This window comes from Trachymyrmex cornetzi, unplaced genomic scaffold (assembly GCF_001594075.2).
Source record: "Trachymyrmex cornetzi isolate Tcor2-1 unplaced genomic scaffold, Tcor1.1 scaffold200, whole genome shotgun sequence".
Taxonomy (NCBI): Eukaryota; Metazoa; Arthropoda; class Insecta; order Hymenoptera; family Formicidae; genus Trachymyrmex; species Trachymyrmex cornetzi.
In genome coordinates this window covers 513,999-540,889 of record NW_017296637.1, presented here as the reverse complement: position 1 = coordinate 540,889, position 26,891 = coordinate 513,999, and the positions used below count along the sequence as shown (strand labels likewise).

The 26,891-nt window shown below is 30.3% G+C and overlaps 2 protein-coding genes across 2 annotated transcripts; one reads left to right on the top strand and one right to left on the bottom strand.

Annotated features, from left to right (window-relative positions):
- The first annotated feature begins 809 nt into the window (after positions 1 to 809).
- slow (epidermal growth factor-like protein slowdown) lies at positions 810 to 24,918 on the top strand. The gene is made up of 9 exons (XM_018505231.1): positions 810 to 1,424; positions 19,340 to 19,402; positions 19,764 to 19,849; positions 20,138 to 20,233; positions 22,219 to 22,344; positions 23,108 to 23,188; positions 23,926 to 23,999; positions 24,068 to 24,175; positions 24,729 to 24,918. The coding sequence occupies exons 1-9, from the start codon at positions 961 to 963 to the stop codon at positions 24,864 to 24,866; spliced, it is 1,236 nt and encodes a 411-aa protein (XP_018360733.1). The 5' UTR covers positions 810 to 960; the 3' UTR covers positions 24,867 to 24,918.
- An 886-nt stretch (positions 24,919 to 25,804) lies between these two features.
- LOC108759679 (protein LLP homolog) lies at positions 25,805 to 26,430 on the bottom strand. The gene is made up of 2 exons (XM_018505235.1): positions 26,234 to 26,430; positions 25,805 to 26,112 (listed from the first exon to the last, which is right to left on the bottom strand). Exons 1-2 carry the CDS (start codon positions 26,391 to 26,393, stop codon positions 25,838 to 25,840), a joined length of 435 nt encoding a protein of 144 aa, XP_018360737.1. The 5' UTR covers positions 26,394 to 26,430; the 3' UTR covers positions 25,805 to 25,837.
- Between the last annotated feature and the right edge of the window lie 461 nt (positions 26,431 to 26,891).

Sequence of the window (26,891 nt, the reverse complement as noted above, 5' to 3'; positions counted from 1 at the left end):
AACTTTTTTATAATATCTTTTTGCCGTTGTGGTCTTCTTTGTAGTTTTTTTAAATAAAAACTTTATTTATTAAAATTATTTACAAAAATTGTTTGTTACTTTATTATAATATTAGTATTTGAAGAATTTATAATATATTAACTCTGTTGACTCTCTTTGATTAGTGTTTGTCCGTCTCTAATACGTGTCTTTTTATTATAGAATTTGATAAGTATAATTTAATTACAAGATTTCTAAATAACATAAAACTATAATCAATATCTTTCTTTCTTTTCTAAAGAATGTGTTTTACAACTGAAAGACCAATATTCTCATGCGTTTGCTTCACTCCCATTAATCATCTGAACCTTTGTTCCAACAATGATGAAATTTGCAAGCCGCATGTAAGTCATATATATGTTATCCCATATACGTTTTTTAAACCGAGATACCTTCGCAGTTGGAGCAAGAACTTTGCCCGGAACAGTGTTATACCTCGTAAAGATAGCAATTGCGAGAGGAACGTGGTTCTCCACGTGTACGGTTAAATCGTCGCGGAAGGATACGTAGGTGGTTACCAAAGGACCTGGTGGGGTATCAGGAGAACAGACAGTCGCTACAGTATGAGAATAGAAAGGAGAAAGGAAGAAAAGAGAATCCGGGCAGACCGGGCCACAAGCGAATGTGGTGAGTAAATGCGGCAACGGGGAAAAGAGGGAAACACAGGGAAGGAACGAGACAGAGAAAAAGAGATTCATGGTGGGGTTGGTGAAGCCTGAAGCACGTGGGCCCTGCTCCGTGTGTCTCGTTCGGTAGTGCTCTCAGTAGTGCTCTCAGCTGCCCGTGGAGGATCTCACACCGGATATCCGTCGAGCCTGTCGCGAACTTAACGCGTCCACCGTGGCCGTTGAGGATGTGACGGCTCGTACAGTTGTTGTCAGGACATTGCGCAGTCATCATAAGTTTTTGAAGAGCCGAACGATGACTCTGAAGATACTGCTGGAAATCCTGCTTATCGCAGCCGCGACCTCCTCTGTTCTATCATCGTCGGAGGATCATCATCGAGTACTCTTGCGTAGTCACAGAATAGTTTTGCCAGTTTGGTATCACAACAGATTACCCCATGCTAGGCACGATCACCTTGATAACGAAGGCGTCGTCCGAGAGACAACTACTACTACTATGAAAAATCCGTGGACGCTGCGGTCACAGGTTTCCACGACAAAATCATCACAACAGATAAATTCGGCATCGAGGCATATAGAGCAACGGATGTTAGAACAAAAGTTCAATGGTGCTGTGGCGATGGCGGAGAATGGTGGTACCAGGGCAATAGCGTACGCGGGTTATCACGGTAATCATCGGCATCAACCAAGGGAGATGGGCACGCAAGGCTATCAGCCGATTAGCACAACTGTCCCCACGTACACCAGACATCATTCAGGGTAAGTATTAGATAAACTTACCATTTAGAATATAAGATTGGAAATTTATGGAAATGTGATACAAGATAATCAATCTTTTGTAACAAATACATCATCGGGATCTAGAGAATGTCCAAACCTCAAATAGCTTCATTCAAAATTAGATTATGACGGATCAAATTTAACCCTTAGTATACACGATTGGATCATTTGTGTAGCATGTGCATTTATTTTTTTTTAAATACTAAATACACCAAGTAATTAATTATATACATATTTTTTTCGTATACAACCTTACAAATACTTTTTAAAGTTAATTGTTAGAATATATGTAAGAATCACTTAATAATTTTGTACATTTATAAAAGTGATGAAAATTAATTCAGAACACGAACGACCCATCGTGTATAGTAACTTAGACAACAAAAAGTCCATAGTCGAGACACAAGACGTTTTAAGGATGTCTTTTAGATGTCTTTAAAAGAAATATCTTTAAGACGTTTTTAAAATCTCTCATTTTTAAACATGCGTGTTGTCTAAGAAAGGATTGGAAAATTATAGTGAATATTACGGATTAAGATAGAATGCTAGGCATTATTTAGAATAAACTCATTGCAAAGGCTTTAAATTAAGATATACCTACCGTCTAAATTATATTTTTCATAAATAAAGTGCATAAAAATGCACTAGATTGATTGTGAGAACATAATATTCTGTTGTAAATAAAAGAAATTCATCTATAAAGCAAATACAGAAATAAAAATTATCTAGATATGTAAAAATATACTTATATGTGACATATAAGAGGTATTTACATACCAAGATTAAACCGATACGGATTTGGCCGTAAATAATAGTCCTTCTTTAAATAAAAGAATTATGTCCGTTATGTATGTTGTAGACACTTTAGTATTTATTCTTCACAATGGAATTAAAGAGTATAATTTAACAATATAAAATATCTCTATAATAAACATATGTTTAAGAATACTAAATTTAACTTTAATTAAAACAATAAGACTGCCTTACACACAATCAAGAAAACTATTCTGCTAGTTCAAAGATTAACGAAAGCACTGACATACGGAAGCAAGGTTCGTCGAGAAAAATAAATGATTCGATATTTGCATATCCGTGAGGGTCGAATAATTCAAGCTCGCGGAGTACATTCAGGCGCGATTACTCGTCGCATCACGGAAGGCATGTAAATGGAAGTGAATGAACCGCGACGCGTAAATATACGGGTGCCGCTAATGTGTGTCGCTGAATTACTATATTTACGAGCAATGAGCGACGCACCGCGTCCGTGCGATGATGTACGATCGAGCGCGACGGTCGACGGAATAAGGCCGGCGTGGACGCACCGTCGTTCAAAGACAAGCCGCGAGCCGTTTAATTAATCGACCGATTAATTATCTCGCATGTACCGCGTTCCTCTGTCGCGTACAATTATTGGGATTGTCCGTGCACGACGGCAAATCTTTGCGCACATGCAACGGCTCTCAACATACGTGTGCGTGCATACGTGGATTAAAAGTATCTGGATAAATGGTACTTTCTATTTCCCGGACTTGAAACCCCAAGATGTCAATTAATTTGATTAACAGACGTAGTAGTAAAACTTAGTTTTTGCAAAATTTTCAGCACAAGAATATCTAACTTGAAAAATAGGACTATTGTCGTGATTATTTATAAAAATTTCATGTTAAATTAATTGCGAAGTAACAAGTTTAATGAATTAATTCAATTATAATTAGGTATATTAAAATTTAGCAAAAAATAGAATTATATTGAAGTTTAGCAAAAAAATTCAAAATTTTTATTTAACATTTTAAAATGTATTGCTCATATATATATATATATATATATATATGTAGTATTAAAAACATAATTCAGCATTTATAGGTATTGTAGATATTATATGGTAGATAGTACACAGATACTGAGTAAAAAAGGCTTAGTGAACATAGGTCGAAAGCTCAACCGTTTCTGAGATATCAATAATTTTGTTTATTAGTATCATAATTGACTTATTGTTTCTTCTACGTGTTACACATGACGTGAAAAGAAAGAAATTGAGATAAGTAGCACTGACAGCCTATTTGAGAGAATTACAGGTCCGATGAGTTGATCTCCCATAATGCCTATTTAATTGTAATGGCTGGTTGATGTCGACTTATTGATTCCCGGTGAAATTTTTCATTATAAAATGTATGTGAAAATTAAATCAGAACATTCTGAACGCGATTTGTAAACACTGAAGTAAATCTTCACGTCGAACACGACATGTGGAAGCCAATAGTTAGTTATGATACTAACCTATTGGCTTCTACATGGTATTAACATACAAAATTATTTATATCTTAGATTGAATTTTCGATCTATGTTTACTGAGGCTTTTTTACTCAGTATGGTGTGTAGTACTTACCATATAAATGAATGATTTTTTAAAATCATCCTGATGTAGATGGCTCCCACTATATATCGCTAATTAAAATTTTTTTATCATAAATTTTATTATAATTTATTATCATGATTGCGCATTGTGTTCTGCACTGATTCTTATAATCTTTTTGTTTCATATATAATTATTATATATATATTTAATAATATTTATGGATATATATAACTCAAGTACATTTCTATAAAAAATTAATTTATAACAAATTATTTATTCATACGAGGGCAACAGTTTTATTGTCCATAAAATTTACAAATATTAATAAATTATTTTTTATTATCATTAATTATAATAATTTAATAAACATCTTATTAAAATGAAAAAATATGCAATTGTATTAACAAAATTTTTGTTAATCAATTTGTAAATCTGTGTGCCTTTTTATAATATAGCAGTTATTATGATCAAGTAAAATTTCTCAACGAAGATAGCATTTTCTTGGAACAAGCAGCATCAGATATTCTCATTCTCACCTTACAGTCCCATCCTACACTCGATTTCTTGAAGCGACCATTAAGAGGAAATCACCATACTGCGTAACTTTTATCACCTTCTGACAGCCCCACGAGATCATTCCGCTTCCCAGCATGAATCAATGATTGCCCGTCAGAAGCCTTGCGGGCGTTCACGCCAGGCGTAGTAAAAAGAGCTCATGGCAATATAAACATCAGGGAAAGAACAAACCGGCGTCTGTATCAGTCAATATTGCACAGTGATTTCATCACCCGTATTTTGCCTCTCTTCGTCTTTTGTCACGAACTGTTTATTGTCGTAATTATACACGTATTCACACAAACACACACATACACACGCACACACACACACACACATTAGAATAAAATATGATGCGATCTTGCTTCAAGCGCTATCTTTACAACACAATATACAACACAGTATAATTAACTCTTTAGTTCATTCTCTCTGTCAATAAAATATAATATAACGACATTTAATATAAATACCAGTTTTATATTATTAATATGAGACCTATATTTACATTAAAAATTAAAAGTACATTAATAATTATCAGTTCTAATATTTATTATTTTACTTCATCTTTCTGCTTAGTTTGCAAGCAAAATCCTATTATGTATAATATTTCACAATATATAGCACAATAGTCCTACATTGTGAAATATTATGTTGTCCATATACTAAATATGTTAATATTCTCAAGGCACGTATATGCAGATGGATGTGTAAAATATTTAGTTACTGTTTAGTCTGAGTGCAATGATTCGATGTTCGTCTAACCTTGCGAGTCGTGCGATCGGGTTGCCCAGATGCGTGCCTCAGGCTAAAAAATCTTGTAAACCTGTCCAAGGATATCTCTCTCTCTCTCTCTCTCTCTCTCTCTCTCTCTCTCTCTCTCTCTCTCTCTCTCTCTCCTTATCATCATGCACCTCGCGCGGAAGATTTCTCAACGATGCAGCCGAGTCGATGCGCCGAATCGTGTCATTGATCCATTAACGCGACAATCATAACACTTAAAATGCAATCTATCGGTTTAAAACCGTTGGAAAATTTGATGTGATATTAGCACACAATGAGTTCTCGCAATTTTGATATTTCAGAATGTTGTTGAGGACATATGTAAATGGTATAAACAATAATAAACGATTTATATATGTACAAAAGCCTTAACAACAAAGTTAAAAATTTGAGAGATGCTATGTTATTAACGCATTTCAAATGTGTTAATAATGCAAATCAATTTTTCTTTGAATTAAGACGTTAATTCAGAGTTTAAAATGATTTAACGGGTACGATACGATTATTAAACTGCACTATGTTTCCCTTCATAATTAATGGCTATTGTTGCACATACGTATTGTTCGAGATATGCAAGGAGATATGGACCATGGCATTTCTTATTGTCGGCCACCTTCTGTCTCGATCATTTATGTTACTCCGTTTGCGACATCGAGTGATCGATGAACATCGAACGAAAAAAATGCGAATAATGAATATTCAAGCCGTTCTGAGTACTCCAGATAACCATCCTGCAATGTCACTCTTATAGGCACGTTTCACTGCCCAGCATTGCTATTGCTTATCGCTTAGAACTCAACATCGATGGCTGATCGATGAGCGACGAGGTCATAAAGAGACAGGTGTCATTCGTCGATGTAATGTGTTCTCGAGAACTATAAACGTGCGTTCTCCATCATCCCCATCGGAAACGTTAGTAGTCATTTCTCGATGCCATATGTGAAGTTATCGCATTGCGGCTTAACTAAATCAAACTTAAGTATAGCAGATACGATATTAGCATCTTTATTTGTGGACCTGTTTATAAAATAGAAATTATACATTTAACTTTGTAGATAATTTCTTTGCAATTATACAATAAATGCAAAACGCTTTTATTGTGCTTGATATTTTATATCTTAATACCTTAAATTGTTCGTTTTTGTTTACTTCATTTTTTAATAGATTTATCATAAATAGCGTGCGTAAAAACTATTTTATTTCTTTCTTTGTCGTTTCGAGATCAAGGGCTCAGTAGACGAATACACAAATTTTACAATTCACTCAGAGATGCTTCATTTTTTATTACGAACACGTTGTGTTTTATTACTCGCTCAAAATAAGAATAATTAATTAACGAATGTTGACATCCGAAGGAAAGTAGCTAGTTATTTGCTTTTCTTCGTTAATTTATTTTTTCTTTCTTTGAAACGCGAACTTCTGATATTTCACATACGAGATGTGAAGGAAAGCAAAATCGCGAGTGAAAATGTATGTACATTCACGAAAATGATTCATTTTAACGCAAACACGGTAATATCAACACACGCGCCAACATTACTAAAAAAATAAACATATTCTGATAAAATAATATTGAATTTCGACGGAATTCATGTTTTTTCAATAAAATAATTTTTCCAAATCCTATCTACAATCGAGATAATACATTATATAATAACTTTTTGAACGTTATTGTACGTAATATACATTTGTACCAATATTGCTATAAATGTATTTATACATTCATATTATGTATCCTTTTTTCAAGTGTTTAATATTTTAAATATGATTTTTTATGTAACATTACGTCAAAAATATTAATGTTATTGGATACAGTCAAATATTACACACTATAACTTGGAGTTTTAAGTGAAGCCGTTAGGCAATCAATTAATAACGCATCCCCAGAATCCTATCAAACCTAAATATAGATGAAATTACGGTGACCCCGAATTTATTAGGCTTTAGACCTCTTTGTTAGATCTGATCGTATTGAAAAGTCGCTTTTGATGCGCAGATAACCGTGAATGAATTTTCAAGTTATCCATCTAATATTGGAGTTAATATATTGAATTACCTATTAATGTCTATATATCATTCATCTTGTCGCAGATGAAGAAAATTTTAAAAATATAACATTACTAACGTATCATTTAACACAGCCAAAAATAAATTTATCTGATGCTTATCTTTTAGTATAATTTATTTACGATATAGTTTCGGTAGTTCTATATGTAATTATACATGATGCGTATGGCATTTGTACGTATATTATAGGTTGATAGAAACATATTAATTTTATTTTCATTGGGAGTGTATGTAATAAATCATTATTTTTAATGAAAATGTATTACTTTGTAGTTTTTGGTTTTATCATGCTTCGTCAAAATTTCATAAAAAACTCCAGAAATACTAACTGCGTCTTCATAGTGCACTGACAGTAAACTGCTGAGTGCAAACTGTATGATAATATATATAATAATATATATACTATATGTTAAAATATTACAATAATGATATCGCTGATTTAATTACTTTTACCATCTACCAAACATTTGCAACGTATTTTAACTTAATTATTTATTTTTGTCTATTAAGCTGATTGTTGAAAAGCTTTTAGCAAATTTTTCCATATTAAATATAATTTGTTTTATTGCATCTAGTATACATATATTCTATGTTTTTTTGTAACTTTCCAGCCGGCTCACGTTATTTGATTTTATTTTGTTAAAGATGTCAATATAACATGTCAAAATGATGACAAATAACGTCAGCTAGTTTATTGAGTGATAAATATGTTCTTTTTACTAATTAGTTTGTTATCTATCAGCGGTTAACTATCAAGCAATTTTTGAATTACATTCGCGTAAATTTTTCTTATACTATCTTACTAATACATTCGTGTAAAAAAACTTATTTATTTATTCTCCATTTTTACAAAAAATTTATCTTTGTAACGTTGACAAAATTCCAGCGAATAAAAGAAGCAGAATACACTAAAATTCCACGGCCACAAATAGAGCACTTCTTTCGCACACTTACATCTTATTCTCTCCTTCTCTCTTTTTACTAACCGGTATAACCCGCAGGATAAACATATCAGCGCCGATCGTTCAACCCTGAAGATATTCACAAGCGATGCGCATCTTCTAAATTCGTTACATGTCAATTCAGTCAATTTTTCAAGACATTTTTTCAATAATTAAAAAATAAATAGAATATTTTGCATAATAATGGAACCAAAAGTCGATTCTTAAATATCAAAATATTAATTAAATTATATATTTTAAAACATTTGATGTCTTATATGCAATTCTATTAAATTTATACTTTATTTTAAATGATTTTTACTTTATTTAGATATGTAATTTGAGAAATACCATAATTAAAGGTATTTAATGATGAGAATTAAAAACTTATAATATACGCCTTATGATCACCTTTCTCAATATTTTTACTAAAAAAAAATTAAAAAATTGTACAGAAAGTAGAAGAGAACACAAAGTAGAAGAAAACAGTTTAATAGACTTGGACTCTACAGTTTAGGATTTTTTGGGGGCTAATTATCTTTGGAGGATTCAACTAGTTCTAAATTCAAAAGCAACGATTAAATTCATTATAGAACAACTAATATGTACGTAAAACATCTAGAATCTATTAATTACCGAAAAGTTAACGAAAATCAATATTCCCGACATCGTTGAGTGCTTTCCAAAAGTTTCAGAACTTCAAACAGAATCTTCACATGCTCTATGTGTGCCTATGTATGTATTTTCCGACCCATGACCTTATAATTCCTACATCTCGTGCGAAGGCCGCGAGCATCGATCGCACACTGGATCAAGAGAAGACGTACAATTTCGGTGTACGTGCAGCACTCGACATTGAATCGTATTGCTAGCAAAATAATCCATCAATTTCCTGATAGTCGCGGGCGAGTTTCAATACTGATCGTGATCAATTAACAAGCAAAGAGAGCAACGTTAAACGATAATGAAGAACAGAGAATGATATTGATAAGTTATGTATAACTAATATAAGATCCTTAAGTGATTGACTCGTGTGAATAAAAAGTATAGTATAGTATAGTATAGTATAGAATAAAAGTACAGTTTATTATAATAAAGATTTAACAAACAATGTCAACTGGTGTTGGACTCGACTGGCTTTAAAACCTTCTATTTTTATGTATAACTGTTGCAAACATTTATGAAAAAGTTATAAAAAATATCAAGGTATTATAAAAACTTTTATTAATTATAATTTTTTCATTTATGTATTCTATTCACAATTACATCGCTCATTTAGTATGTTTATTTTATTTACAATTGTTTTATTTTCAAAACGTTATTATATAATTGCTTACTTTATAATTGAAATTCGAAATACAATGTTTGATTGATATTATTTAATAAACAGATATAATAAATAGATTTAATATATTCAGTAAATAAATTTAAGAAGTAATAATTACGAACATTATGTAATTTTATTTTTAGATATATTTATTAAATAAAAGTACACACACACACACACAATAGAGTATACTACGTCATACTTTTTTAAGTCGTAGTAGAAAAAAATTGAGGGCTGAACGATCGAAGTAAATGCTTGCAGCTTGATTCCGCCACGTTCGATGATAGCGCCTTCATGTAAATCCATTAACATGAACTTTTATCTGTGGGCAGCGGACGCGAGGGGTGAAAAGGTCAAAAGCGAGAGAAGAGAATGGGTGGATAAGGCGTGAGGCACAGGTATAAGTACACGTGCGCTGACGCACGCGCTATGAATTTGCATGGATAAATGCAGGAATATTTTGCGGTTAGTGGTCTGTTTTTGTTCTGTTTGGATTTTCAATCTATATCTATTGTTTGAAAGTACGCACTAAAAATAAAAAAGAAAAAAGAAAATAACCGATGCAGGAAGAAATTTTGTAACTGGACTCTTACTTCTTATAAAAAGATGTTTTTGTATCACGACTAATTTTAAACTTATGCCAGTAATCAATAAATTTAACGTTAGACGTAAAAGAGAGACGATAATTAACGTTAAAAGTTGAAAAGACGTGCAAAGATATTGAGTTTTATCGTGGTATACGTGGTTTAATCGTTCACATGCATTCATTTTACTTGATTAGATGGAAATAGCGGTATGAAATCTTTAAGCATCAGAATCAAGATAAGATTGAAGATCTCGTAGTTCACAAGCAACGTCAATCAAACGATATATCTTGCATTGTAGTTGTGTAATATTGTTCGCGATTGACTTATTGCTTTGAAAGTTCACGCTTTGCAACGTCGTTCGTTGCTCAACCTAGTCCAACGAGTGAAATCGAGCTACAACAGAATTAATAGACAACTATGAAGTTTATGGACGAGCGTACGGCAGGAGGCAAATAGCGTCCGGGAACGTAAACTGCATCCACCGAAGAAAATGAGCGAGCTGGGCGATTCCGCATATGGAGATGCAAGGAAGTCGAGGTTGCTTTTTTCTGCTGACAAATTACCAACGTTTGTTCTTGGAATGGTCGAAATGAACTGCCGTTGAACGGGAACTGGTTCTCGATTCATCGGAAACAATGATTGGGATGCAGTGAAATTCCAGGTCAAGATACCCATAAAATCATATATTCGGTGAAATTAAATGCTTCCGCTTCAAGCGAACAGTGAATTATTCAGACAACTATGTCATTATTTAATTAAATTTGTAATTGTGTTATTTTCTTTTCTCCCCTCTAATTATATTTGTTAATAACAATTTAAACATTCTATTTTGTTTTTTTTACTATTGTTAATAAATAAATAAATGTACAAAGCTATACATAACTCAAAACGTTTAAAAAAAATTGCCAAATGTTTCGCAAGAATAGTTATTATTTCTAATAAAGTTAGATGATATCCACCATTTAGAAATTTTCGATTATGAAACATATCGATAGAACTTTCACTGTGAAGGTTACATGACTAGGAAGATAGAATAATGAGAAATAACTGCATCTATGGACAATCTAATTAGTATGACATTTTAAAAGTTAATGAGAAATGTCTTATATTCCATGTTCGTTCGAAATTTAAATAGCAAGACACGTCGTGCGCCACATCACTGAGAAAGAAGAAGAAAACGAAGCGAAGAGGCAGTAATGAGAGATGCTGCGCGTCTTATTGGCACCGCGTAGGAGCATAATTACTTCACCTGAGCGGCAACCTGGATAACCCGTCATCAAGCAATTTTGTAATTTGGAAGTTTTGCACTGCCTGCCCGCGGCTCCCGTTGCATCGTTGTGCATTCCGTCGAAGGAACGGCTTTCGACGCGCAAGATGCAATCTCTAAATGAACGAGCGGCGATTCGCCTCTTTCGCAAATATGGACTGTGCATTCTTGGATGGCGCAGACCAGCAATTTCTTTGTTTATGAAAATACTAAGGGCATCGAGGCGACGTCAAATGAGTCCATAAGCACAATCAGAATTTTTCCAAGAGTTGAATTTTTCGAACAGTTAAATTTGTTGAGACCATTATATCCAAAGCTTTAATAAATTTAATTAAATGTTATATAAAATGTGTACCTGTTTTGAATTTCCATGGGGAAATATTCCCTATAATAAATCATAATAAATAATACAAGAAATTTATTTTACTATTTTATTATTTCATTGGTATCACTTTATTCTTTACTAACATCTTACTTTATTTTATAATTTTTACATCTTTTCTTTTTTTTACATATCTATTTTATGATAAATAAGTAACCCTTTCTTTCTTTTCTTTCTCTTTTTCTATTATAAAATGTATAAATTACAGGATTCTAATGTAATAATAAATATTTGTATATTATCCGAGTAATCAAAATATTTATGTATCTTTAAAGCTCAAGTAAATTACGTAAATATTATCAGTTGCTATTGACGAACCGATTATACTGCAATGAACGACGCAGAAAGGGACGGTCCTAAAAAAAGATTCATGTAAGCAATTCTTTAAAGCGTAGGTCTGAAATTAGCGGGCATGAATCACTGCAAGTCGCCTTGGCAAGATCCGAGGATCGACGACCGACTCTCGTTAGCGTATACATACATCGATTTGCAGTGTCGGATTGTTTATACATCGTTCGTTCACATCCCTCTTTCTTGGATACAGTACAGCATACGTAGTTAGTAACGATAAAAGTGTCAATGTTCTGAAAGTTTCAATGTCGAGAAAATATCTTTTTAACAACGAATGTATATAAACGCTTTTTAGACTATTATTTAAAAAATATCTTTTGAGATAAGAATTATGTTTGAGCATTTTCCTTTTTCTATAAAATCTTACTTGCACAAGAAAATGTAAAAAAAAGAAATTTTTTCAAAAATTCCTCCCTGAGGAAAAAGATTTTGCTGCGTACAAGATACAAAGAATATAATAATAGTACATATATGTATATTGTTATTCAATTTTTAATTGATTTATTTATTATATATTCTTCGAAGTTTAGAAAAAATATTTCAAATTGTTATTTTTATTTGCTTTTGCATGTTATGTAAAATATAGTAGGTGTGTATAAAGGAAAGATAATCCAAGATGTATTCTAAAAAAGAAATATCTTTACGATGAAATAAAGCTCTTGCTTTTCATATTGGATGGTGTTATGATAATATCACATGAAGAATAATAGCTCGGAAAATATTTATGAAAGGAGGTCTTTTATCTAATCCAGAAGGCTCGCAATTTTATACGTATTATGTAGCGACGTCGTGATATATTTCAGAAAGAAAATATTTTAGGGGTATATGGAACCCATTCGATCGTCTTAAAAATAACAGCGGCACTTTTGTGATAAGTTATGTGGATGCAGCTGTGCGAAGATGAAGTTACCGCCAAGAGGTGTTATCGAGTCTTGTAATTGAAACGCGCAATGCATAGGTGCGTTATGGCGTTCAAGCCTCGAATACTGAAATAAGATACATCGTAATTTTCAAGTAGCTCGTATAATCTCTCACTGGTGTGCATCGAGAAATCGTTACGTGCGTTGCTTTCGCGCGTTCATTAAATTTCGTCAGAACGATACTAATAAGTAACTACATTTTTACAAAAACAAAAATAATAGTAACTCTTAAAGATAATGTTTAATATGTAATTAGTAGGAATATATTTTTAAATATAATTTTTTATGATAATAAAATAGAATAATTATCATATAATAATTAATTTGTTATTGTTATTAAAAAATTAACAAAACTTGCTTTTAAAAATAATTGATAGATATAATAAAACATATTATCAGACACGAAAGTATATTTAGAAAGTTTCTTTACAACATTAATATAAATACATTTGCGAGATAATTATCAATGCGATTAAATAATAATAATAATTTATTCTTTTTATATTTTACTTTTTCTTATTTCAGATTTTTTTTTAATATTTTGTTTCCTGAGTTAAATTTTACGCGGAAAGTTCTTCATTAACTGACGCGAATGGCATTTTGAATCTACTTGAAAAAATAAGATGTCACAAGTGTCCTAGGACTGCGCATGATCAATTAAGTTCCACTTGTAAAACAGCAGTTGATGGCCGAGGTAGTCATTGGAAAACCTTAAAAACAAATTGCTGTCCGGACACACGAGTGGCACTTCAACTCTCCAGTTTCTTTGTTCCGCCTCGCAAAAGCCAGTTGAGATTCCACGTGTTTTGCATGCAAACTGCTCGTAAAACAAATGGTCGTTATACTGCCGGCAATTACAATCGATAGCTTTGTCTGCCCTTTCATTGGTTCGATTGAATCGATGTTCTGATCCGCCTCTAAATCTCAAATTATTTGTAATTTATCATTTATGACTTGATCGTTTGCGTGATGAATTTGACTATTAATCACAAATTGAAGCAAAATTGCTTTCGACGTAATCATTGAACTTAAAGTTTAATTTAAGAATTGTTCATGAAATGAAATGAAATGTGAAATTTGATTCATGAAGTTTGTTAATACGAAAAAATAACATATAGATAAAACAATGACTAATATCTAAATGAATAATAAAATGATATCTAATCTATATTTATTAAAATATAATAAATTAATGTACATTAATTCTTTCATAATATGAATATTGCGATTGTAAGTTTTTATATTTTCTTAGTTATTTCATAAGAATGAGTTATCAGTACAGTAATGATGAACATATGATAAATAAATATAACAATTTATAGTTTGTCATATGCATTTAATGGATACAAGGAATGTAACAATAATAATAATAAATGATAATCGTAATAATAATAATAATGTGATGCAATAATAGAATAATATTCATCTCATGACAGAATATAGCCATAATTTTAATTTAATTTTTATGATGTTTAATTCGGGAAAGGGACCATCTTTGATCTTGTTAAACTGATCTCGTTGAATTGTGTGATTTACGACAGACCGCACAAAGGTGGGAACTGTGAGGCGCGCTTCTGGAGAATACTGCGATGGGTGGTGCACGAGGAAAAAAGGAAATGGTGGGATTAACATTTATAAAATCAATTTATAATTTTATTATAAGATATTATACTGATAGCAAATAAAGAGAGAGAGGGTGAAAGAGGGAGAGAAAGAATATTAAAATATTTATATAACCAAACTCACAAATATCGAACTCAAGTGTCATATAGCTTTAATTTATTGGGTTAATAAATCTGACATGAATTATGAGGCGCATAAAGGAAAGTATGCATTTCAGATGATTTAGGGAACAAGCAGAAATCGTTCGGCTTAGCTTTTTTTGACTCAATTTCATGTCCTAAGTCTTGATGAGAAAGGATAAGAACAACAAAGTCATAAAACCAACCGTTGATAACATTTTTTTCCGGATGCTAAAACAATTTTGACTATAATTTTTGGATTTAGCAAGTAAAATTGAGTGAAAAAAAACCGAACCGAATAATCTCTACATACTCATTAAATCACCTGAAATGTATATGTTTTTCTTTATAGAATCGATAGTGATCAGTTTGATGAAGAAACGTTTGTGCAACTTGCCCTCGGTGATGCACAGATTTAAAACGTAGTCGCAACAATGTTGCAGAGAAGGCATGCAGCTCGTTAGGCTTGCAAAGACGGTAAAGGAAACCGTCGTCGTCATCGTCGGTGAAAATCTACGCGTGCAACAGATGAACGTAGGAACGTAACAAACGACCGCGATAACACGACGTCACGTTAAGGGCTACGTGGCACTGTTAGGAATGGGAACCGTGAATTCGAGATCGTCGCGAAGATTTCGGAAGCGCTTAAGAGAGCCGTACACTATAGCATGCAACCATCCAATGCATGTAATTCATTCTGAATTTATCACCCTTCGGTCGGAACATTGTGAATCGAATCACGCGATAGCGCCTGGATGTTATACATACGACGTGAGATTTTATTATGTGCTTTTTTCGAAGTACATTCAATTTTTTTAAATCTAATATCGTCAAGTACGCCACACTAAAATATTTAGCGTAACTACAATTTCAATCAAATATAACTGATTTTTCAATAATATCGTATGTAAGATGCATGTTATACATAAGATATAATTTTGTATAAATATAAGATATAAATTTATATGAATTTAAATGAACAGTTAATTCTCCAGCAACAGTGCATTCTATTGAGAAGCGATGTTGATTTTTCTTCCTGATTATTTTCTCATTTTTGGTATCTTATATCAGTATAGAAGAAATAATTAGGAATTACATTCTAAGCAACAAAGTTCTAAAACCTTCCCCACTAAACAAGAAACATTTCAGTAACGTTTTGAAACGTTTCAGTAACGTTACAACGTTGCTGCAACGTTATTGAAATGTTTTGGAACATTTCTTGTTTATTGGGTCTATGCATAACAAATTTATTAATTTGTAATAAATATGTTCTTTATTAAGATAATATTTTAAATTAATGTAATCACTTTGGTCGATGTAGCCATCAATCATTTTGACGTACTGACCCTTAACCGATGCTGTACAAAACTAGTCCGGTAACTGGTTGACGTATAAATGTCTCAGTCGATGAGATGAGAAATGTATTTGAAATGTATGTGAAAAACTAGGATTTCTTGTTATAAATCATCAGGTGAGCAGTAAATCTCCGACAATTCTTATCGCCGTGAGATACGCTCTCGTGACGATTTCGTTTTTATGTTTGTCAAAACGTCCGTCCAGTGTCACGAAAAGAAAGAAAAAAGAGAAGAAATCTTATCGGAGTCTACCGATGCACGAAACGAACTTGTCAGAGCAACAGCCGAACCTGTATTCCCACACGAGTGTCCCCCGAACCGTATCTGAACTGAACCCCCGTTGCGAGACGTATTTCGCGAGATTTTTGTGAGTAAAGAACACAGCATACAGCATATAAGTGATTTATGCATTTATACTAAAAAAGCATTATGCATCAAGTTCTAGTATTCTACTTATCACAAAAATAGCATAATTTTAACAATATTAAAAGGTTGAGAGATAGTCTTTGTTTCCATGAAGCGTGTCATATAATTTCATTAGAATCTCTTAATATGACATTGTGAGTTCGGAGAAATGCTATTTATGTTATTCTACCTTTATTTTACAAGTAACAAATGATAAAGGTAGAATATGACATAAATAGCGCTAATAACATTTCCTCGAACGCATTTTAGACATATAAAAAAGTTTCTGTATATAGAGTTTCATTAAATTTTTTTCAATATATTGTATTGTAATCTTATTAATAAATAGAATTAACGATAAACAAAATGTTTTATTAATTTAATGCAGATCCTTTAAAAAATTTGAAGTTAAAATATTTTTTTTACAAAAACAGTGCTTTGATATAATTTATTTTTAACATTTCAATATTTGATTTCTGTTACTGTTTATTAATATCTTAATTTATATCTAAGGAAATTAAAATTTAGTTTAAGTTAAAAGTTTAAATTAAGATTTCTTCTTCAAATTTCTTAATGTAAATTAATACAATGCAAGTAATCAAAACTGACATTTCTGCGAATGAGTTATTTCTTTATTATTTCAGAATTTGGAAATACAATAATAACTTATGTCATTATGTCAACAATATATCAGTCAAAAGGAAAATTAAATGCAAGCTTAAAGACGGTGAAAGTAATTATCGCATGCAAGCCAGTTAAACAGCCAGAACATTCTTGATAGACGATCACCTGCTGTACTAATCCTTCTAATCCTTTCTCTTTTATTTGATCATGAACGTCCTTACTGGCACACTTGCAGATTCTCGGCATCTAGCCTTGGCTTTTCCCAGAGAGTCTACTATTAATGGAGAATGTTAAAGAACCCGAGGTTTTTATTTAGCATCCGGCAATCACAAGACTTAATGATACTTCCGCATTTGTCTTTAATTTACGTTATTAAATTAAGTATTATATCTATTAAAATTTTAGTAAAAATTTAAGTAAAAATGTTTGTATTTTTATTTTTGTATGTTTAATTTTTTATTTTTGTATCTTTTGTTTAATTATTTTTTCAATTGACTTTGCGATTCTATCTTCCAGAATTGGACTTATTACATATTATATATTTACTTTACAGACAAATATTTGGCATCTTTTTAAATATTTAAAATTTAATATATTATTTTATATTTAACGTAGAGAGAGATGATTATTATAATAGATTATAAATATCAGACACGTGTACAAAGTAACATATTACATCTCTTCGTTTTGCGCACCTATTTGCATTTGACTTTTATTTACATTTCCTTTTTAACTTGTTGGATTTTGTTATTGTTTAATATCAAGCAATCTATTTTCGCTTATTTATAACATATTATATACATAACATGATATGAGCAAAGACTTTAAATCGATAGAGTGTATTAAATGCTGCACGCTGTGAAAACGGGTCGAGATCGAACTATGCGGACAACGAGTTAATATTTAACGACAACGAATTTGCGCGTATAAGTTCTTTGTGCAGTCACTCCAAGCAGACTTACTCGGCGATAGATCGCGTTCCTCGTACCTATTGCCTCTTGAGCAAGAAACGAACGTGGATAGGGACTACCATGTCCTCGGTGTCCGTTGTTGCGACAGTAAATGTTCTGTCGCGTTTCAGTAAACACGACATCGACATGGCGAAATGCAGTTTTCTATGGCTTGATGATGACGAAGTGGTTCTGTCGAGCGAACATTCGTTTCGACGCCCAATTATATATACGATTGCCATATGTTTCTCTGATTTCTCGGTTCTCTTATGAATCGTTGAGGATCTTCCGCTATCTATGCTTGACGTCGCGATACTTCTACTAAATGATTTGGCGATATATTATCAAGGTTTAATCTTGCTTCCAGGTCGTAGAATGATTTTATTCGTTTTGCTTCCGAAATACTGGTCCTTAATCAGAAATGCAATCTTTCATATTGAGTTCTGTCGCGTAAGCTTAATTCCGGAGCCAGCTCAAGCAACAAGTCGTAATATCTCGCCAACGCACATACTTATTTCAACTGTATATTCGATCGGCCTTCATATTTTATGATTTAACCGGTCTTCTGCGTACTTTACGATTCAAATGACTGCGCTTTAGCGATCAGTTTGGCTGGAAGGGACACGACATGGGATATCGTTTACGATGACTATCGAAATAATCGACTTGCCAATTTAATTTCTCCGTCACATAAGTCGCTATAACGAAATGCAAAGCTGAAATCGAGATGCAGGATCCAAAGAAAAGATTTGAGAATTCACATAAACAATTTTTATCAATATATATAATATATCTCCACGACAATATCTTTTGTATATAACCGGTTTACTTTCAAATGCAGCAATATTATTATTATTATTATCGATCAGATTGCATATTATTTACTTCTTATTTCTTATAAAATATTTATTTTACATATATAAAATTATTATATACATATATATCGTATATACACACGTGTATTTAATAAAAAAATAATTTTGTTTAAATTAATCAAATAATTTGGTCAAAAATAGATATTTTTAAAACTTTCTTAGAAAATGATTTACAATATATATATGTGTATAGTATAATATGTAAGTAAATCTTAATTTACCTTTTCCTAATAATAATCATAAGATTCAAGTTGTTGTAAAACAATTTTTACGTAATTTACAATTATTATTCAAATTTATATGAGCTAATTATATCTCAATATATAAAATCAATTTTAATTTATAAAATTATCAAACAATTAATCTAAAAGTTATTTTTTTTAATTAAAAATTAATAATTTGTATTTTAGGAGACGAGTATGTAACAGGCAAGCTCCCGCAGTTTCTCATCATCATCGAGGAAGGCAAATTAGGCATGTTATATGTCTTGCAAATTTAAAAGCTTTTTAAATCAGATAAATTAACTTATTTTATCTCATAATAAATCCTACAAAAACTAATAGTAACATATTACATCAATATTATAATTTCCCACTCAAAAATGTAAATGTAAATTAATACAAATACTTGTACATAACAGTTACATTGTTAAACAGAAAAACATTGACGTAATATACATATAGTATGCTATTGTTAGTTTGCATTTTTCAGGATACTATCTAAAAATAAATATTTATAATCTAAACATGCATAATACAAGCATATGTGTATTTTGCGTATTTTATATGTTATATGAAAGGAATTTATCTATATATTCTATATAATATATCTTAGATTAGTATACACTGAGATGACTTCCAATTTCTTTTGCTGCCCGGGATGGTCACAAGTTACTCATTTGAGTTTTGGTTGTAATAAACGTAAGTAAATTTGATAAAATTAATTTTCAATTTTCTTATAGATCTACATATATAATTATAGAATAATTACATTTGGAATAAATTACAAAATTTTATTAATGCTATACAAATTAATGCTATTATTTTAAACTAATTTTAAATTAATAATTAAAAAAATATTTTATTGAATTATTAACAAAATATACTATACTAAAGTCTATATTATATACCTCTTTTTGTTGACTAAACTGTGTATTTTTTCTTAACACTATATGAATTTATTAATTTCAATCCTACTGTTTTTCACAGCTACGTGTCCAATGCCATGTTTGAATGGTGGAACTTGCACATCGCCTGGAAAATGCACGTGTCCCAAAGGATTCACTGGTAATCAATGTCAAACAGGTATAAATTTTAATTTTATTTACAAATTAGAATTATAAATATTCAGATCGCGTATATTATTACGAATTCTGACGTGAAATTATATAGTATTATTAACTTATAAATTATATAGTATTATATTTAGATGATGTTATATATGTACATTATCATATTTGTATAATTAATATCTTAAATATTAAATAGTATTATATATAATATATTTATGGCCCGTACACATAATTGAATAGTTAAAAATGAATGACATTGTCTTGTATACTCCAACAAAAATAATTATAGTCAAATTGACGTTCATTGACATCGATAGCACTAATCAATCGATACTAATTCAATTAATTATTTCTGGTTGGATAATAAATCAAATATAAAAAATTTATTTCTGGTTGGATAATAAATCAAATATAAAATATTCATTTAATTGAAATATTTAGTTTATAAATTGTCTCAAATTAAATGTGATAATATATTTATATGACGAAATCGAATACTATCAACACAAGTATATAGTAAAAAAGAAAATGTTAATTTTAACATCTTTTACATGTCCCAGGAGATCCACTCTAAATTTTAAGTTAAAGTAACTCGTCTTGTGTTATTTATTAACGAACTAGTAATGTTAAATAATTGACACAATACTTTACATTTATATTTATTATTTTGACTTTAAGGATGATTTAAAACTATCATATAAAATAAGTAGAGTATATAGAAGAGTAATTGCAATAACTAGTAAGAAAATGTTAATAAAACATATTTGTTCGTATAATGTGAATGAAAAAATTCTTAGATATTAAATTGATTTTGAGATATATAAATTAATTGAAACAATTGTGTGTTAAAAACACTCAAAATAATATTCCATTTTTAATTGATATACGCAATTGTTAAGTTAGAAAGGTGACATGAATAACACATCAAAATGTTATAAAAATAATAACATATCAGTTGTATGTTTATTTTACATTGAAGTAATAATCAAAATGTGGTAACACAAGAAAAATTCTACATATGGACGCACGATTTTTTACTGTGTATAGACGAGAAAAGTTTGATAATTACAATGTCATATTTTAAATAAGTCGCATTTTTGTAATGATCTCAATCTGAATAGTAAATAGCTCACATAATATATACAAGGGAGATTAGAACATTCATGTAGCGCAAAGAAATCGATTGTAAATCTATTCTAATCGAGAGCGTGCAATGTGATTGCAACCTGTCGATGCAGCAGGACATGCAGGACAACGCAATACGTATTGTGCTGCAGTTAGCTTGGCGTAATAGTATCAAGAAGTATATCGTTCCACGTCGATTTAATTACGTCTGACGATACCAAGCACGAGAAGGCACTCGTAACCAACTAATCGATTGAATGTTCTTTATGCTTTAACGAGACTCATATATATATATATAAAATAACTACGCTCATATGTCATTATTTAAGATCAATTGTGTCTAGTTATATATTATTATCTAGTTAATTTTGTAAAACTACGAGTTCAATGAAACGCTAAGGAAAAATGTATAAAAATGTTAATGTTATATAAAAAGGATATATTAATATTAATATAAAAAGGATATAATTTTTTATATTAAAAATGGCTGATCGTTTAAATTCAAAATAAACAGCATTCACATTAACGTATGCACTTAATAAATAATAAACTAAATTTGATTGAAATTAATACATTTCTTGAGTTAAAATGGGTTTAACTTTATTGTTTTTTATTAAATAAAAGAAATTTTATATTTGGCCAAAGCGGGTCTTAGTGCTTAAAAAGTTTTTGTGTGAATTTATATACATATCTAATTCTGCAAAACGCGCAGATCTTTTTCTTAAAACGTAATCATGAGCAGAACCAGAGTAATAACTTTTCTATTTAATAATATATAATTTAAAAAAGTTTTTTCATTTTCTAGTAAGGTAATGTATCGCTTTCAACATAAGTATTTTATAAAAATGAATTAAACATTATTTTTGTGTGCAGATGTGGATGAATGTGTGATAGAAAAACCATGCGGACAACTTTGCTCAAATTTACCTGGTAAATATCGATGTCACTGTAGAGTCGGATTTCAACTTCAAGAGGATGGCCAATCTTGTCGAAGAAATGGTAGGTTTGCAAAATTTGAATCTTAAGACCGAATTTTTCGAAGAACTTCAATAACTTTATGGATCTCAAAGCACTACCAAAAATATAAAAATTTCATAGAATATTCTATTATTACATAACCTATGTAAAATGTTTTATTGAGCAATTATTTTATTCATTACTTAATTTTTTATTTGCCTTCATTCTTAAATAAAACGGCGCTTTGTAGTACTTATTTATAAGTCTGATAAGATTATAGCATTACGGGTTAAATCAATTTTTTATATATACTAGTAAAATTCTAATATTCGTGTAAAAATACATTTGGATCCAATTACTTGTTTAAAAGTTAGTTTACTTAAACTACAGTAAAATTAAACATTTCGTTGTATAAAACCATTACATTATAAGTTAAATAATTTTTGTTTCTTTGCAGTTTTCAGAACAAAAATTTTTTGGATGATATTAGTTGATATCACAAACTTCTATAACTAAACAGCTGATAAAATATAATGAAAGTGATTCTGATTCCTTATTCCCCTATTCTTCCTTATTCCCATTTAATTTATGCACATATACCACTATATATTACTATTATATTACTGTGTAATTTAAACATATGTATGAGTAGATGCACAATATCTTCAAACATAGCAGCGAAGTCGGCAGTCTATGTATAGAAATCTGTAATCGATACTGATTATTTTTAACTGATTTTTTGGCTGATACTTTTAGCTGATAATTCAGACAAAACATTCTTAAAAGTAGATTAATTTTTTTACAGACACCGACGAAAATGCATTTGAAGCACGCGATTTGGAAACCGATGATGTGTCCACAACAAAGGATCCAACAACTTTTCACGGTATTATTTTCAAAAAGACTTAAGTACCTCAAATTTTTTAATGTACATGAAAGATCCAATTATTTTATTTTAGTGCTCTACCGGCACCGCACAAAACTTTGTACAAATAAAAAATTTAGATTTTTTCTCGTGTTTCACTCACAAAAATCTTCATTTTTAGGTGCTCAAATTATTTTTTTGAAGTCAAACACTATTGTACATTTTTTTTCTGAAATATATACTCTAAAATATTGTAGTCTAAAAAGATTTTTTTCGTTCACTTACATAAAAGTTATAAATTTTTAACCGATATTTTATCAAAACTCTTACATATAAATTTGTAAAGAATAAGTAAAATACTATTGGTTTCTATTTTACTAAAAACTTATTTAAAAACTTCACAAGAGTACACAATTTTTTTTTCATATTTTTATATAGTTCAGAACAAAAAAATCTGTTGTGGATCTTAACAGTCAATTATGGACTATATACTATAGGTAGCCTATGATCGAAAATTTCACGTTGCCAGTGAAAGATTAAAATGGTTTAAAATTAGAATTTTTATTTTATAAAATTATCAAAAGTTAAAATTTATAGAATTGTTGCATTATTTTGCGAGATTGATTAAAAGCTAGAAATAAACCTATTGTTCACATTTTATTTGTGAACGTAATATACAATTCATATTAGTAAAACGAAAAGTTTATAAAAAATTAGTTAATATATAAAATAATAGACTCAGTATTGTTGAATTGCAGATACAGAAAATGAAGTAAGCGATGATGATCAAGACTACGAGGTCATTTTAAAGAGGTTGATCAAATTGGAAAAGGTACGTCATATAAAAATGATTATTAATATGTATTATGTTGTTGATGAGGAAATATATTCATTTTTCAGCAAGTAGCCAGAAACAGAAAGAGAGATACAGAGGCTTCTGAGATGAACACCAAAGTTACATTGGCAATTGAAAGTGTTAATGAGATGAAGAGAACCGTCGAAAATGTGGTATTTATAAGAAATATTGAAATATATTTGAATCTCAATATAGTGCATGATAAAGATCTCGCAAATACTTTCCGCCAATTAAAAATTCAATACATGGATAAGTGTGTATAAGAGGATGCGATTAATTTTTTATTTCCTTTTAGATCTATTTTGCTATTAATCTGAGAAATAGTATTGTTGAATATTATTTCATCCTTATTATATATGTTATTAGTAGTGTGCACTAGTATATTTTACATCTAAAATAATAAAAAAAGAGATTTTCAGCATTGAATAAAAAATGCATATGATCTTGATATTCTAATCTAATATTAGAATTTGTGTATTCTATTTCTTAAAAAATCTATCAGTTGATCTAATAATAATGAAAGATATAGTGAAAGATTATTTCAAATATTTTATCTTGAAGAGAAGTTAACAAATGTTACAACTCGGTAGTACCATTTCAGTTTATTTTCTTTAATTTTTATTTTAAATTACACTATATTGAGATCACAGTGTATTGGTAAAACGAGAATATTAATATTATGAATTTTGAAATTATTTGTTTTAGCAACTGATGCAACAAGAAGTATACGATATGAGAAGCAAGATGAGACAATATGAGGCAGAAATGAGAAAGATACATCATCTGATGAATCGTGTCGCGGAATTAGAAAATCGTTTGAGAATACGTTGCAGATATCAATAAATCGTGGATAGTTAAACTTTTAGCGCTACTAAAGCATTGTTAAAATGATCAATACAATTTGTTAATAATAGTAGTAATACTATTTTAATACGAAATAGTAACCTACTATTATATTAATAGTAAATAGTGTTACTACTATTTTATTTAACAGTAGATAACAGTAATATTCTTTTCACGAACTTTTTACTTTTTTGGAATAAGTATAAACGACTAATAATACTTTCGGATCAGAGATATGTTTATATATATATACAAGAAAATACTGTACATTTAAAAACTGAATATTTATTTTTTATTTTTTAACTATAAAGCAATGTTGTTTCTTTTAGTGTCAAGGAGCTAACATAGTAGTAGCTGTAAGATTTACGCGGAATTATTTCTGTCGTGAAATATCACTGCCAGCATTTAGTATATATATAATATTTCTTCAAGCTAATAATAGTAATAGTACAATAAAGTTTAAATATTAATTATTTGTATTCGATTTTATAATAAAAAGATAAATAAAATAGGTTCTCCATTTTTGTATTCGTCTCTCATATTAATTATATTATATTCTTTTATTAATCTAAATTTTAATAAAGATGAAAGTGCATAATATAGGTTTGAAATAATATATACATATATATAACCTAGTTAAATATTATATGATCATTACTATTTATGTAATTATTTAAAAGATTTTTTCAACAAACACTATATAAAGTAAGCAACTCACAATTTTGTTCAATTAATAATATACTTGATAGAGAAAGAAAATTTAAATATTGATCAAAATTAATATTATAAATAGACATACACTGCGAATATTATAGAAACATTTCACTTTTCAGTCATATTAGCCTGAATATACTTGTTAAATGTTTTTAGAAATAAAATACTTTCTTCTCTTCCTTTTATTAATTTTTATTTTTATAAAAAGAAAAAGCAATATACTTAAAAATTAATTTAAAATATACTCATGACAAATTTTATTTATCTTTCTGAATCACTTTCTTCTGTCGTCTAGTAAGCCTCTTGCCTGTTTTGCCTGTTTTCTTCGTTTTTGCTCTACCTTTTTTGTGCTTGACTATCTTTCTGTGGTTCATCCATACAGGATAATTGCCATACTGATCCCGCAATGTTTTCTTATTATATATTCTAGCGCCTTCTACTTCCATTTGTTCTTCACCTGTCACAGTCGTAGACTTTACATCCTTAACTTGTTTAGCCTTTACATCTTCTTTTACCTTCTTAGCGTCGACAACTTCAATTTCAGAAATAACAGAATATGAAATATTATCGCATTACATTATAATATATACAATAATACAAAAAAGTTATAAGAATTTAGATGAACAACTATTAATGCATTAGCGTAATCATACCTGTAGCAATTTCAGTAATCTCTGTCATTTCAATATCCTTAGATGCATTATCATCAATACCAAGAGTCTTCTTTAATCTAGCTAATTCTTTTACTGCGTAACGTTCTCTCTTGATCGCTCTGCATTTTCTTTTCCATTTACTGCGTAGAGATTTAGCCATTACTCACACGTGCGTCGAGTAGTTGAACGAGAAAGGTTATGTTACAAGAAACCTGTTCTTACTTCACGGGTGCGATCTACTTAACGGTGCAAATGCTTCTGGCCAATCAGAAGAAGGAATTTTACGAATTGTCCAATCAAAGAGTGTCTTAAAGCATTTGCAGTGTAAAGTGGAACGCACCCTTTGTCGCTGCAATGAATATAGGCACAAAGAAACCCGCGTTCAGCCGAGTTGTGAGAGAAGCCATCCCGGCGGTCCCGGCCTTTTTCATGAGACCATTGAAATTCTCCATACTATCGCCAGTAGGTATATTCATTTTCAAACTGGATATTACGTACAGAGAGAAATCTGATAGAGGACATGAGGGCTTTTTTCCCGCAAAATGCCTCCGCATACCACTGCCCTTTGAAAAAGTGGATGCAACTACACAATATTCATTTTTTTTCGGTGCTTTTGATGAAAATAAATCGCTGAAAACGTTGAAATCTATAAATTTGA